We start from the raw sequence: 15,680 nt of genomic DNA, 5'->3' as shown, positions 1-15,680 counted from the left end.
GACAACGTTTTATAAATAGAAGCAGATTTGGTTTATTTTGTGCCATATAGCAACAACAATGATTATCGATAATCAAATGCATGTGAGAATGAGTGAGTGAGGGAGAGGTTGTTACTTCAAATCATACATTTCTTTTCTTTGTTTTAAAACAAGTGTGCACAAATTACTGTCTGTATTTTTTTAATGTTATAATTCTATAATATTATTAATTTTACAAAAAATGTATTATTCTATGAAGTTAAAGTTAAGTCATGTTTGTGTACAAAGCATATTTAACACAACCAGAGTTGATCCAAGCTGTGTATAATAAAACAATTCTAATGAAATGGAATACAATAGGAATAAATAAACTTGAGGATAGTCAAAAGCCAGAGGAAATATAATTTTTAAAATTAAATATGTCAACTGTCGGGGGGACACTTAACTGCTCCAAAGCTTCGATTCAGCAAACGCACAATTGTGACAAACGTCTTTAAAGTGACTAACATCTGGTGCTCAGAGTGTTTCTGTGGAGCATTCTTCTTCCTCCTTGTGATACCTGCCCAGCTGACTGATGTGCAGATGACAACTTGCACAATCAGGCGGCTCCACACAACCATTACCACAGACAGCAAACACTATCAACCCAAACGTCATGCAGTTCTTCCTCCGCCCAGCAGGGAAAACCTGTCTCGTTGACCTGTCTGAGGGCTCGGGGGCCTATCTTAAGGCTTGTCAGTAACAATGTTAGACTTAATTCATCATCCCATTATCTACAGAGAGAGAGAAACCGCAGCAGAAATCCATCTTAAAGAGAGCAACAAACTGAGCTAAGACACACACACACACATGCACACAAAACCCAAAGTAAGGCAGACTTCAACCGCCTCCACAAGGTTTTGCATTTCATTAAAAATATTAGTTGCCCTTTAGACAGAAGTGATTAAGCACCCGTCTCTTTTCTGTATCTGCAGAAACATTCTCATTGACGACATTTTGTGGATAGAAAAAGGTGCAATATTCCCGTCTACGTGAAGTGAGGGCTAAACAGTGAGACGGCGTGTCAGTCCATTACTCAAACTCTAAAGGTCCCGTTCACGCCGCTGCCGCTGTGCATTAATGGATAGCCTCGAAACGCAGGTGCTGCTTCCTATTGGAATTCCCCTTTCGTCCGCTGTGGGTCAACAGTGGCAGCGGGACGGCTTCACTATCGATCCCTGCGCTCTATTTCTGGAAGGTGCACAAGTGCAGCGTCAGAGCGAGCGCCTGCTCCGAGGAAGAGGACGAGTTTACCCCTGATCTTTTGTGTGACATATCAACACCATGTAGGTCGATTTCATGCTTACACACACACACACACACACACACACACACACACGTGGAATACTCACCAGATTCTGCTGACATAACCAGTAAAACTGCTGAAACTTTTGAGACATTAGTAGCTGAGCACTTCCCACTGCGCTCCGGATTTTTCCAAGAACTGGTGGACGAACACATGTAGAGAGAGAGAGAGAAAGGGACAGAATTTGATTTGACAACTGACGCAACATGATGAGAAACATCTTTCATTCACAAGGATCCCATCAAGATTCAGTGTTTTCAGAGTCAACATGACAGCTTATTGTGTCAGTGTCCACTTTGGTTACACTGGTGTACGTTATAGACTGGAACTAAAAACTCAAAATACATGTCAACAAGTTCACAAAGATGGTTTCTGTCATGTAAGTTGGTTTAAGGATGTTGAAGTGTTCGTGTTTCCGCTAAGTTTTGTTTTAATTAGTTATTTGAGTCATGATTGACAGCTGAGACTGATTTATGATTGGTTGAGACTTCACTACAGTGGCTCCACCCCTCCATTGCTACCCCTCTTTGCAGTCTTTGGCTCCAAACACAGAAGTGGACATGTGTCGTCCATCTTTAATTACAGCGGACATCCTGCATTAAATATCATAAAGACAACAAAACCAGGTCGACAAAGACAGTTTCCCTTGGGACACTCACTCTCCTCCGACATGTCGTGTTCCTCTGCTTCTCTCTCCATCTCTTTGCACCATCCCTCCAGCCGCTTGGTTTCATTGTGGAGGAGCTGCATGAACCAGCTGCCGTCCCTGCGGAGGGGGGACACGCGGCCTGCTTCAGCGCCCTCCATGCTAGGCCCCACCAGCCAGGGTTCAGGCTGCGGGCTGGAAGGCCCACTGGACGGCCGGTAGTCCTCCCTGTAACTGAACAGGCCCTGCGTGCGCACCGTACGGATGGCCCCGTACTGCGTCGGCGTGCTGGGCTCAGAGTGGCGGCCGAAGGCGCCGCCAAACTGCAGGGCCTTGTCCTCCATGGAGGGAAAGCCCTCCAGCTCCATGTCTGCTTGCACCGCAGTGGTCACGCTGTTTGAGCGCTTGAACCGCCCATGCCTGACAAGGACAGTGATGAAATGTTAATACGCTTACTTGAGAACAAAGAATAATGTGTTTTGTCCGTGCTACTCACCGTTTGTGATCCTCCACCTGGATCCCTATAGAATGGAACTGAGGAATGCCTTTACTTTCTGTCTCAGAGTCTGTCACAGTTTCCACCTGGAGAAGACGCACAGCAGGACACTTTCAAGTCACCACACATCGCAACCGCTCAACAGAACAAACACGTTGCTTCGATTATTTCTTTTACAGCAAAGGCAGGTGTGCTGGTTTGGAGAAGGACTCTTATCATCTCCCACAATCAAATCTTTGAAAACCATTGCACAGATTGTTTCATGTTGTTTTACCAAGTTGTAAAAAAAAACTGCACTTGATACATCTCGGCCTTTCATAATCCTTCTCAAAACCTATAAGTGCTAAACAAGGACCACAAGGGCAACTGGCAGTCAGGAGTGAAGTGACACTCCCCACTCATCCTTCCTGCTCCGCAGAGCGTAGGTGCTAAACCAACAGTCAGCGCCACTGTAAGAAAACCAGCACTTTTATGTAAGAATCAAGAGACAAGAGCTGTCTGCCATAGCGACACATCACAATGCCTGGTCCCTGGGGTAAAGTTTGGTGCTTTCCAAGATCATCGTCTCTAGAGACTCAACGAGCAGCTCCGTTGTTCTTGGTTGGTCGAGAGTCTTTGGGGAAGTTTGATCTTCCCTGTTTCAGGGATATTGGTACAAGGCGAGCTGTACGACACAATCCTTTAGGTGGATGTCTGTTTCGTTATCGACACGGCATCCATTTTAAACAAGTGGACACATTTTCTTGGACACTGCTCTACTTTGTCCGCGGGAACAGCATAGTTCACACAGGCACCACGGACTACAGGCACTACTCCTCCAGGTAATACATGTGTAAAGCTAAACAGGACTTTGAGACCTTGAAGTTCACACTGACTGGTGCATTTGGGAATTGATCACATCTCTTAAATAACAAAGATTAGCTCATTTGCACACTTGTAGTTGTTAGATGTGGACGTACTGAAAGTTATCCATGAAACATCAACCTCTTCTGTCATCTCTGTTATTGTATTTTTTTCCATCCAGAGTGATTCATTGTGACATCTACAAAAAAAATCCATTGTAATTTTCTTCTTTGGTGAAAAAAAAACGTATTTGTCTGATTTAAAATGAATGACTGAGAGCCCAGAGGTGTTTTTACAGTTGCACAGCTCTCCTACATGTTAACGTTGTGAATATCAAACCGAGGGAGACAGATATAATCGGTATGAAGGCTGAGTGGTGAGTGAGGAGAGAGCAGCAGTGGGTTTGTTACCTGTATCCCAATGGAGGAACGTGGGGTTTTGAGGTACTCCTCGGCCTTGGACACCAGCACTGCTTTGTCGCATGTCTGGACGGAGGTGTGGCTGCCCGAGGATGCGTGCCTCTTGCCTCCTGCTGACTCCATGGCCATGGTGACCGCCTTGGTGCTGTCCAGGCTGTCCGTGGAGCTGTAGATGGGACGGCCGAGGCTGTCCGTGGTCCACAGACCGCCCCGTGGATGCCTGCCCTCCTGGTAGGCATCTTGGGTGGACTCTGTACTGCTCTGGGCTGTCACAGAGATAAGAGGCTTGGTGGTGGTGCGCGGGGGCACGGGAGGTGGAGTCTTCTTGTAACTAGGAGGATATGATACCGCTGGATAGCACAAGCAGGATGAAAGGACGAGGACAAGGCAAGACAGGGGTAGAGGATAAAATAAAACATGAGAATGAAAAATGTGGCCAGAAGCTGACAAGTGCTGCAGTCACCTGTATCACAGCGTGTGTGAGCATGATGACAGATACGGAGTTAGAGCAAGGGGAATGTCACTAAGGTGAAAAGCAACAGCAGCTCTGTAATATGTCTGTGTGTTTATTGCAGGAAGTGAAATGAAGGATTATGGGAAAGATTTGCTCTCGAGTGCAAATGAGAATTTGATGGTAATCCATCCAGATGGACCTCACAGCAGAACTGTGCCAACTTCACTTGCTTGCAGGATAAAACTCTGACGTAACGTGTAATTGTTCAAGGGAGAAAATGTTTTAAATAATGGAAAAGAGATTAGGATTCATTTAAATTCACAGAAAAATACACTGAAGTTTAGATTTCAAGTGTGTCTTTGTTTTCTAGAGCAAAAAGTGACAAAGTAACTGAGCTGATTATCTATTTCTACTATTAAATTATGAAACCTAATTATTAGAGGAATAAAAATCAAAACAAAATTTCCTTTGAACTTTATTTCTAACAACCTTAGAAACAACAACACAGTTGCTTTTTCTCGTTTGATTGACTGAATGATTTTTTTTTTTTACACTGAATAAAATTATCTTTTTTACACTGAATAAAAAGTAAATTCTGCACTTAAGGTTCGAAAAATCTACATGAATCACAGAGTAGAAGTCGTCTGTGAATCACGGCTCTAACTTTCTTGGTTGACACCTTTAACGGCCTTTATGAACCTGAAGCTTCTCCCAGATTCTCTCAGTCCTCTGGTCCTTTAGTCATCCCCATCCATTATTTATATGTGTTACCTAATGCAGCAAGAATCTGTGCTTCAAACTATCACTGTTTACAAGTAGGTGCAGACACAGCCACTAACATAGAGCCCACACACACCTCACAGATACATATACTCGTGCGCGCACGCCACTTTGAACCATACAGGTAATTAAAATGCATAGAAGAAATCACAGTGAAGTCTGTGAAGCTAAATCCAGTCAGAGACTTGACTTGCTTCCAACTTGAAGGGGCTGCAGTTCTGCAAGACGCGGTGGGTGGATACCGAACTGAAAGGAGCAGTGACTCAGCTGGTACGCAACACCATACAGTCTATTTTTATACATCGACTTACTTCCTAAAGGAAACACGTAACCGACTGCTCGGTACCAGCTGAAAACTGATAAACATCCACATATACATATATATAAATACTCTAGAATCTGTATTTCTTGCAGTTACCTTGCATTAAATTCTAATTTAGCCTTAATTATATTGTTAATATATCTGTAGCTTTGCCATCACGTCACTGATTTGGATTAAAAAACACTTTTGAATCAGGCAAATCAGATCATAAAAACCGCAGGAGTATATGAAACGGTTCCAACGTGAGGTTAAAGTACCTTCCACATCATATTTTTAAAAAACATGTGAAGTATCTTGTTTATCAGATTCACCCACACTGTTCACCGAGGTTACAATTCAGGTTTCGGTCCAAAACAGTTTTAGAGAGGTTGCTGCGTTTCGTGTGGAAAAATATCACAAACACCTCTCTGCACAGTAAAATACAAAAGAGTTCAACAGGGTCATTAACCACTTCCTCCAAATGTATCATCGTTGAATAGAACATCTTTTTTAAATGGGTGCAAAAAAACATTCTAACCTTGATGAAGGTGATTTAGTGCAGGGCGGTTTTATTTAGACTGGATTAGTTTTATATGCTGTACCTCCATTTTACCCATATAGTGTGATTATGAAGCACCATATATATAAAATAGATAAAACACTGTATAGATCCTTATATACAGTGTAATAAATTATAGTTCCTAACTTATTTGACTCCTGAAAACTTGACACTACCTTCAGACGTCCATCCTGTTTAACTGAGTCGCTCCGCTTGGCGTTTTAAAATCAAAGTGATGAATTTAGTTTCTCAACTAAAGGAAACACTGTTGATGTGACCTCGTCCAATTACAATAACTTAACAGCTTCTATTCTGCTGGCACATGCAAAGTGACTTTTAATTGTTTCCAGACTGCAAATGTGTAAGAAGGAAATCTTTGATGGAGATGGATGACAATTTAAAAACTGGATTAGCTGTTCCCCATTCCAGATGCATCGGGGCGACCAGTAAACACAAGTTAACAGTTTTATTGCCGATAGGAAATCGGAGCATTATAATCTCCTCGAATGCGTCTAAACCTTTGCTCATCTCGCCTTCACTGTCTCGTCCCTCAGAGATATTATGTACCTTCTTCCAATTGTTTTCAATCTAGCTTCGTGACTCAACCAATGCAACGATGTGGGCTGAAGGTGGCGCTGCAGAGGAAAGGTCACAGAGTTTTCCAAAGTGGTCTTGAATGTGTGAATACGCCCAGTCACATAAGCTCCTCTGTAGAAAGTAATGAATGAGTGTACTCCCACCGCAGGATAATGGTAAATACTGTAAATGAGCCTGTCATCAGCCTGGAGGATGACTCAGCACTACACGGCTGCCCTGCTCTTCATTCACACTCTTTGTGCTCGACTAAATGAGCTGACATTCAGGGGCAGATTTGTTGCCTCGCACGCCTTCGTTAATATCCCGGGAATAATCACACAATTATTTGCTTAAGTTGTTGCTGTTCAGCGAAGACCTTTAATTTGCTGACTCCTCTGCTGAGAGAAGCGTCCTACTTAAAAGAATAGAAATAGAAAATTATAATATATATTGCAATAACATTGACTGGACAGCAGATGTCCTTCGATGTAGACTCTACATTATTTACCTTGGACTCTATCGGAGTAATACTGGATCATGGCAGGACTGAATTTCTCAAGTACTGATATTGAGGAGTATTGTGTGTATATATCAAAATCCTCATAAATATCATGGAGCTCAAACTGCAGGGTTAGGGTTAGAAAATAAAAGCCTTCATCAAAGTACATCAAAAAAGTTTTTAAAGTTATAACAGACAACGCACAAACCTGTGAGATGAATTTTTACTTTACTACTACAAACTCCAACAGAGCTATTATTAGCTAAAATATTACAATATTAGTTTATCTGATATTTTAGCAACGTTTTAACATAATACAGGAGAAACAATGAGTCTAAAATACACTACATTGATTTTCAGACGCAGGGAAATGTTGCATATTTGGTGTAAGTTTTGTGGATGTTTCAATTTCAATTTAAAACCAGATGCTGTTTTGCAACGTATAATTTTCAGGAATATGAGCAGGAATTTGACACCCAAAGAAATACTAAAATCATACTGATGTGTCTCCCACCTATTTACTAAGTAGACGTCCACATTTATTTACTTTTGTCTCTGTGCTTATGTTTCTAGCAACCCATGGATATGTGGCTGCGGCTGAAATGTAGTTTTTTTGCGGAGATAAGAGCCAGTGGGGCGGAGGGGAGAAGAGATGGAGACAGACTGGTTACCTGGAGGAGGCTGAGCGCGGTCCACGCTGCAGGAAGTAGGGAGACGAAACTGAATCCCTGCAAGGAGCAAGCACCACCAGTTACTAAAGGACCAGTACAGGTATCTTCATCATTCACACTGATGCACTACAGGTCTAAAGCTCATTAAACACAGGATGTTTTCTCCTTGTTTATCCAGTTGCTAGGTAAGTAACAGGCAGAGGGAGAGAGAAACACACAAGCTGAATGTAGAGATTTAAAAATGGGTCATATTATAATTTTTTGGGTTATCAAATGATGATTATAGAGCTGGATGCACTTGGAGAAAATGCATCTTGCCCTATAATGATTTCATATAGTATAAATGAGTTCCCTGCTTCTCTGCATACGGGATTATTGCAGATTGTTTTGGTTCACACTCATAATTCAGCATTTGTTGTGTTTCTGTCTCAAAAAGCAGATATATATTCTAATGGCACTGACACAATTTGCAACTTGATGGGCAAAACTCATCCGCAACAATTTCTCAGGAGGTACCTCAACCTTGTTTACATGTTTAATATCAAGGTTTTTGTTGCCGGAGACATTTGAATATGAATATTTCTAGATTTTGTACTTAAACATCTTATTGCTTCATAAAGCAATCAACAGAATCACTATCCAAAACTTTAACCTTTGAATAATCAAGGAATTTTGCCCATCTGCATTGCCCTAATTAAACACATTATACATATTATCTAGTTCAGTCCATACTTATCGATTACTTATTAGGCAATGGTCAATCCTGAATAGTGTATTTAAACATACAGTACATCTGAATCTGAGAACACAGCTTCACCTTATCATGTTATATAGACATATAAAACACAGAGTAGAAGTTATTAAGACATTCATATGACATTCAAGTCGTGATCAACTTTTTTTTTTTAACTTCAGGGTTTAATGAAGCCATTAGAATTATTATGATTACAAATATAAATGGTGAGATGGTTTATTATTTTCTGATCCGTGGATATTGTCAAATACTTTTGTTCAAGCAGTACAGTGTGTCTTTTGAGAGAGTGTTTGGAGACTAAAGCCAACTCAAACTCTAATTTACAGACAGAGACTAAGAAGAAGAGACAATGGCAAGTAATTATAATCAAGTGGTAAATTAGCCACTCCACCACTGTGGCAAAAAATACTAAAAACACGACCTTAAATTGGAAAATTTAAGGTCGTTGTCAAGAGGCTTTTTGTCGTGTTAACAGAAATGAAGATAAGACGTCGGGAAACATAGAAAATCTGACAAAATGTCCTGAGAGATGTTTTTAAACTAAAAATCAAGACAGTCTGTTTTTCTCTTCTTTATGTCTGGACTGTCTGATCATGCAACAATAGAGTATAATGAGAAGTGTTGCATGTTGTACTTTGAATCCCTTTTGTATTTGCTTGAAACTCTTACTCTACGTGAAGTGCAATATTTAATTCAAATCCCTTCTTCCACATGTTATATGTGTACTTGAGAATGTGGTAACTATAACTACTGTACTTGCATGGACTTCATGTAAAGTCTGACCTGAGATCAAAAGTCAATATTTTTGGTGCAGAGAATAAGTAACAGACTTTCACTTTTTTTTTTTCAACAACACCCCCTCAAACCTTTTTTCTCCTCTGCGGTCAAGACTTAAATTTTCAGAAAACTTGATGCAATAGTTCTGACCGCGTCTCGTCTCCGGGCCGACTCCCTCCGTTTCTGTTTCTTGCCATAGTTGCGGACTCAGACTGGCAAAGGTGCTGGTGAAATGCTGCTCTTACTCAGCTCGGGGTGGGATCGTGGCGTAATGACGTGCAATGACTGACAAGCTGCGCACATGAGCATGGGGGCCGAGGATGTGACCGGGTGAATGTAAAATGTCTGAAGGCTACACTCGTTTTGTTAGACATATATTTTCTATACCAAACCATGGAAACAATTGGAAAAAGGTTTTATTTATTGTATTTGAATTCATACGTTGCAAATTGTTGTATTTAAAGTCTACAAAATCTCATCCTACAACTTTATCTAGTTTCAGTATTATCATTCTTTTGACCTTTGTTGTCTTTATTGTCCGACAATGACAAACACTTGATAAACAGCAGGACATTTTACTAATGTAAGCATCATATTGATATATATTGAACTTTTGTTATCTTGCTTTTGATGAAAATTATACTGCAATTATTGTTTTATTGGCCAGCCCTTTTCACCGGGCACTTTACAACATCTTTAATGTAAAAATAATTGGGAATAAAATAGTATCTACTCCTGCAGATCTTGACTGGCATCAGTAAAATGTCTCCTCAGTGATGACTCCTGGATTCAATCCAAAGTAAATCTTACTTGTACTGAAATGGTCTGAAATGGCCTTTTTCTCCTGCTAAAGGAATCTCTCTTATAAACCTGTACTTTCTTGAATAATGCATGTGCCCAGCTGAATTACATCTCTTTAGTGTGTGCGTTTTGCCAGAGGCAGAATAAATTACTAGTAAAATGAACACTGCAATAGAGAACTGACTTTGGGGACTTTATCCTTGTTTCCGTGTAACTACACCTGACCTGACCACTGTGTACTTCCTCAGGCTTCAGCTTGATTATGGAGCTGGTGGTTTGCAAAGATGAGTGGATGGATGGATAGATGGGCTGATGAATGCATGGATGATTTGACATAGGACAATTAGCAGGACTCGAGTGTGTATACGTCGAGAATCCCAGCTAATTCCGCTTTGATATACGAAATTTTTAAAAACTAGGTTTGTGTTAGCTCTTATTGTTTTTTCCAAGAGCTGTACACTACACAAGCATGTTGTTCATAGCCACATACATATATACATACAGTGGTGATGCCCCCATGGATGCAAGGTGGGTTAACTTTTTTTATGTATGGTAAATCACAACAAACCAATACAAATCAATGGCCTGCCCCAATCATGAGGTAGAGGTCAGCGTCCCGAATAAGCTCTCCACAAAGTTTTACCTTCTGCAACCGTCACGAGATTCTTATACAGTATTGAAGTATTTTGAAAGAGCCCCTCGAGTATTTTCATAGTACCCTGTATTCACAGCTCTTCTAATAAAACAAATTGACATATTGGTCTTTTTGCTGCTGTTACTTACAAGTAGCTGGGTTTAAAAGATCCTTTTTATTGATTGTATCACTAGTTTGAATAAATCTCCAAAACCTAAAGTTCATTAGGGTTGGGGGAGTGTCTACTTTGGCCTGATGGTGGCGTGGTAGAGGAAACGTCGAGGGTTCACTAAAACCTTTATGGGGACGTGAATATCAATATCTTCAATATGTTGCTTTGTTGGAAAGACGACTTCCAAACCCTGCGCTCTGCTGCTAATGAGGTCGTTAAAGTAGTAGAACCCAATATATCTACAAGTAAAATAGTATATGCAGGATTTTGTGCAGACTGGATGATTTCCAACTATATATATATATAGATAGAGAAAATACTTTTCAGTATCCATCACCCACCACCTTAGAATTAAGAATATTGTATGAATATTGGTAGTATCCATCCTTTCTTTTAAAGGTGATGTTAGAAGTAAAGCTGAATATAAAATACCTGCGACGCCAAAATCACAACCACTGAAAGTAACTGACTTGACTACACATCTAAAAAGTTTTTTTTCATAAGTATTATTCCCAGATTCATGATATCAGCTAAAAGCAGCATTGATTTGTGGTGGTTTGAAGAACAAAGCCGTCACGTTGGTCGTAACCTGCCTTGCTGCATGCCAGGACATTTCTAAATAAAGACGCACTGCTGTGTGCTGACCGTGTTCCTCGCCCTCCGCTTAACGAAAACGTATACAATGGTTAAAGCAAGAGGGTGAATCACTACTAAAACCGATGAATTTGAACAAAACTGTAAATATTAAAACATAACGAATAAAACCAAACCAAATAAACAATTAAAAGAAACTCTATGCATGTTTTCAATTGAAGTATATTGCAGTTGTGCCGTAGAGATTTTAAGTGGAACGTTTGAATATTGTGTCTCGTTGCCAATGCCAGTGTGTTTCTAGTGTTAACTTAACACGAGGCAAACATGTGGGACAATTGTGTTACTTCTGTTAGTTTTGGTTTGTTAAACTCAATATGCAACTTCTGCACAAGCATCATTTTGTAAAATCTACTTGAATCAATGTGGGAACAGATGAAAACATTTAAATGTATTCAACGTACTCAGTGAGTGGGGACAGTAGCTGCAACTTCATGATGCATCTTATTCTTCTAACGGGTGGAAAATGTGGATGAGTCGGACAAAATGTATGAAAAACTGTATTAACAACATATATAAAAGAATACAGAATAAAGCGGTTCCCTACCAGACCTACCGTACTCTCTACGCCCCCCAGCTAAGCTACGGACGCCTACAATGGGGGGGAAAAATAGAAAAAGGAAAAAAGAAAAACCAAAATAAAAATATGATAACTCAGTAAAAAAAAAAAAAGCAAGGCATAATAGAGAGGAGTCAAAGTAAAAAGACAGTAAGCCAGACCCATGCTGTGTACTTGTTGTGCGTCAGGGTGTGTAGACGACTCACTGCGGACATGCTACAAGTCAGTTTCATCTTTGGACGCCATCGTAAAGCTATGACCCCCATTTTTATGTCATTAAAATTACCATAAACATAAGCATCATAAACATTTTAATCCATTGTTTTATATCAATTTATGAAAAATACATAAGGCCAATAAAAGTTGTAAATGAAAAAGAAAATTCACAAGAAACACCACAATAAGCGGGAAAAAACCAAAAATAAATCAAAAAAACAAAATATCACATGTCACATTTCATTCGTTGAACAAAGTAAGCGTACGCTAACAAATGCCGGCTAAACTGTGGTTCTCAAAAGAATGCGTTAGAACTTTTTGACAAAATCTGATTCACTGAACAATGCAGTCTGAGATCCCTGAAAATTGCAATGTGAGTGAAACCTTGAATTAAATGCAGGCAAATAGCACATGGGTAAGAAAAGGTAGTTCTACTGAAGCAGTGTTTACAGGTTCAGGATCAGATTCCATCCCAAAAACCTTTTGTCACAGAGTGGAGGGGGCACAGTTGTTGCATCAGATCTCTGGATGACAAAATAAAAAAATGTCGACAAAAACTCAGATTGGGAAGTTGACTACGTGCTGTTCAGAATTTCTCTCACAAACAATTATATATTTCATCGCACAAAAATATGGTTGCATTGTCAAAAAATATCTTTTAAATTACCCGTCGTCTGTTTCTTAAGTTTTTTTTTTTAGGGTAATAGCTTTCATTGATTTTAATATTTAGATCAATATCTGTAATCCTGCTACATTTCAACTTGTTTTGAGGGAAGAGTCATTATTTTCTTTGGGCTAAATGATGGAATGATGACGAAACATTGGGTTTAAATGTATTTATAGAATTGGGTGAGTTCCCTGGCATCAATCAGTCACTGGTTCCATTTGATAGAAATTCATTAGAATGTATTTGCACAGCATTTCCAATTATATTGTCTGTACAAGTCATTAACTATTTTCTTTTTAAATGTGTGATGCACTTATGATTGTTCATTTCTTCTGTGTGTAATGTTTTACGAAGCACACGTATGCTACAACATGGCAGAAATCTCAGGAATCTCACCAACAACCCCTCGGACGCTCGTGCACCTCTAAGCTAAGATGAGAGCAGTGGGAATGACACGGCCGCTTTGCAGGAAAACACTGAAACAACCGTGAGTGTCGCCCGGGGCTCATGCAAAAAAAAATAAAATCCAAAAACAAAATGAAAGAGATATTTCATTTTTCTAAAAGAGCCGCTGATATTTTTCTGTCAACATCAAAAATCCATTCCTGGCATTGGTGACTTGCGTGAAGGCTTAACGTAAACACCTAATATCTATAACTGTAAATATTCAGATGACGTAAAAATACAACAAATAACATACGACTTGCATAGAATGAATGAATGTAGATTTGAGACATCGTGATTGGCCGGTCCTCAGCACCTTTAAGTTACTTTGCATTCCCCAAACGATGGGAATAGATGTAAAGTAAGGAACGCCAGTGCATTCCCCTCTTAGTCATTCAAAAAGCAAAAATATGAAGACAAGCCTTTCCAAAGTTTTTTCTTTTTTTTTAATATATACTGTATATATATATATATATATGTATTTATATATTAAAATGATTATAGGCTAAATGTTGTCACAGTCATATGCCTTTCACTGAAATTAGTCATGATTTATTCTAACCCGACCTTTGGCTGGTCTGCGATGGAAAAAACGCAAAATTCTTTTATTTGGGTTTATAACAATTATAAATAGGTTATAAGCTTTTTTTTAAAAATGCTTATTCTGTATTGCAAAGAGTGAAGAATGGCAACAATACAGTTGAGTTTATCCTTTGTACCTTTTTTACTCTTTGTACCAAAACATCAGAGTTATGGAGTTGCTGCTAAAATGAGCAGCACGAACATGCCTTGGTTCAGTGTTCCTCTGTGACACCAATATTAGATTATCAAGGCAAATGAAATCGTTAGCTCGGACTTTTAGCTCAGGTTGGATGAGATACTGGAACAGATGTGTGGAGTGGAGCTACTGCAAAAACCGAAAAAGGAAATATCTGCCTTTATTCTTTTTTTTTATTTTGTGGCTTTAAATTTGATTTCTTACCTCTGGTACAACCTTTTTTTTTATAAATATCATCTTTTCAAAAATGCCACTTTTTTCTGCAAGAACTGTCTTTTGGTCGTGCAAAAAGGAGGAAGTGGATCCACTCTCTCGTTATAAAGTGAAAGCTGTAGCCTCTCCTTTATCACAAGTCCTTTTTGCAAGGTTCACATTTCAGTCAGGGGTCTGATACATACAGGCTTTCCATGCTCCTGTGCTGCAGTGATCATCCGGAGATGAGTGCTGTCAAACTTGGGAGACGTTTGTTGTCGGCCTCAGTTCCACGGGCCTCCGGATTAACTTTGGTACGCCATGTTGGTACGATGGGACGAATGGATGAGTGGTTGAGGGAGATGCCAATGGCTAGTGAACGGCGATAGCTTTATGAGTAACAGACAAAATGAGCAATTGGCCAAATATAGCAGGTGATAGAGGGCTCCCCCCCGTGCGGTTTAACAGCCATCACTAGTGAGGCGGTGTTAGTACATCCAGTGGTACTGCACTGCACCTCTGGGGACACGTTAGAGAGGTAGAGGCCCTCAGTGGCTCTGATTGTCTACTTATATGGACCAATGTTTCTCTGTCGTCTTCCTGCAGTGATGAACCAGCCGAGCATGACAAATCGCATCTTTACCAGAGAAATGTGGCATTTTAAAAAAGGTGAATTTGGTAGAATTTAGTCCATATCTCAAGAGGACACTTAACCAAAACAGCAAGTTCAAATCAGTACTTGTTAAACCTCTAAAAACAAAGTCGGAGGCATTTGGTTATTATCTGATGACGAATTAGTCTCTAGGGGCATTTGATAATATTTTGGAGCTTGTAGTGTAGACGGCAGATATCTGGGTCAAGTCTCCATCTTCCGTTCACTGTTCATAATCCAACTAGCGATACATGTTTGTGTTTTAGGTCTAATCTCTATTAACATCTATGAATGCAGATAAATTAAAAACCAAAGTCTGCTCAAACTAGAAAATGGAAACCATGAAGCTTCCAGCCCCCAAAAATCTTGTGCCTCGCCGTTTATAGCGATTACTCATGGGATCGGTTGGACACTTTACATTCACAGCGCAGTCACCACTGCACGATAAAACAAAAGGCGAAACACCGGTATGAACTACCAACCTCCTTATGAGGCGCAACGGCGGCTGGATGGCGGAACGTGATGAAGAAAATGGCGGCAGACCTCAAAGACTTTGGGAAAAAAAGTGCTGCGTTTGGTTTAGAACCACAACTCCTGCTTTTACCCCTCTCAGCGCCGGCAACACAGTATGTCTACAACTGCAAACAGTACAAGTATTGAATATAAGTTTCTCTATATACAAAATGGTACATTTATATACATGTACAGGAGTTAGGAACACGAATGCAGTTTTGTGCAAGGATGAACTGAAGCCGATACATTCATACTTCGTGATCACTGTGAATCCCCTTCACTGTGTTTCTCTCCACATGTTG

The 15,680-nt window shown here is 39.9% G+C and overlaps 1 protein-coding gene across 1 annotated transcript in view; it reads right to left on the bottom strand.

The window, feature by feature from the left end:
- Positions 1 to 15,680, bottom strand: part of LOC118099881 (disks large-associated protein 2) — an 85,298-nt gene that overhangs the window by 9,606 nt on the left and 60,012 nt on the right. Inside the window, exons 6-10 of the mRNA XM_035144666.2 lie at positions 7,569 to 7,625; positions 3,720 to 4,078; positions 2,467 to 2,552; positions 1,984 to 2,390; positions 1,371 to 1,462 (exon numbers count right to left, since the gene is read on the bottom strand). Coding sequence (XP_035000557.1) covers positions 1,371 to 1,462; positions 1,984 to 2,390; positions 2,467 to 2,552; positions 3,720 to 4,078; positions 7,569 to 7,625 — 1,001 coding nt within the window. The remainder of the gene's footprint in view (positions 1 to 1,370; positions 1,463 to 1,983; positions 2,391 to 2,466; positions 2,553 to 3,719; positions 4,079 to 7,568; positions 7,626 to 15,680) is intronic.

Source organism: Hippoglossus stenolepis, chromosome 20 (assembly GCF_022539355.2).
Source record: "Hippoglossus stenolepis isolate QCI-W04-F060 chromosome 20, HSTE1.2, whole genome shotgun sequence".
In the NCBI taxonomy this organism is placed as follows: Eukaryota; Metazoa; Chordata; class Actinopteri; order Pleuronectiformes; family Pleuronectidae; genus Hippoglossus; species Hippoglossus stenolepis.
Note: the sequence above shows the minus strand (reverse complement) of the source record. Positions and strands in the feature narration are given on the sequence as shown.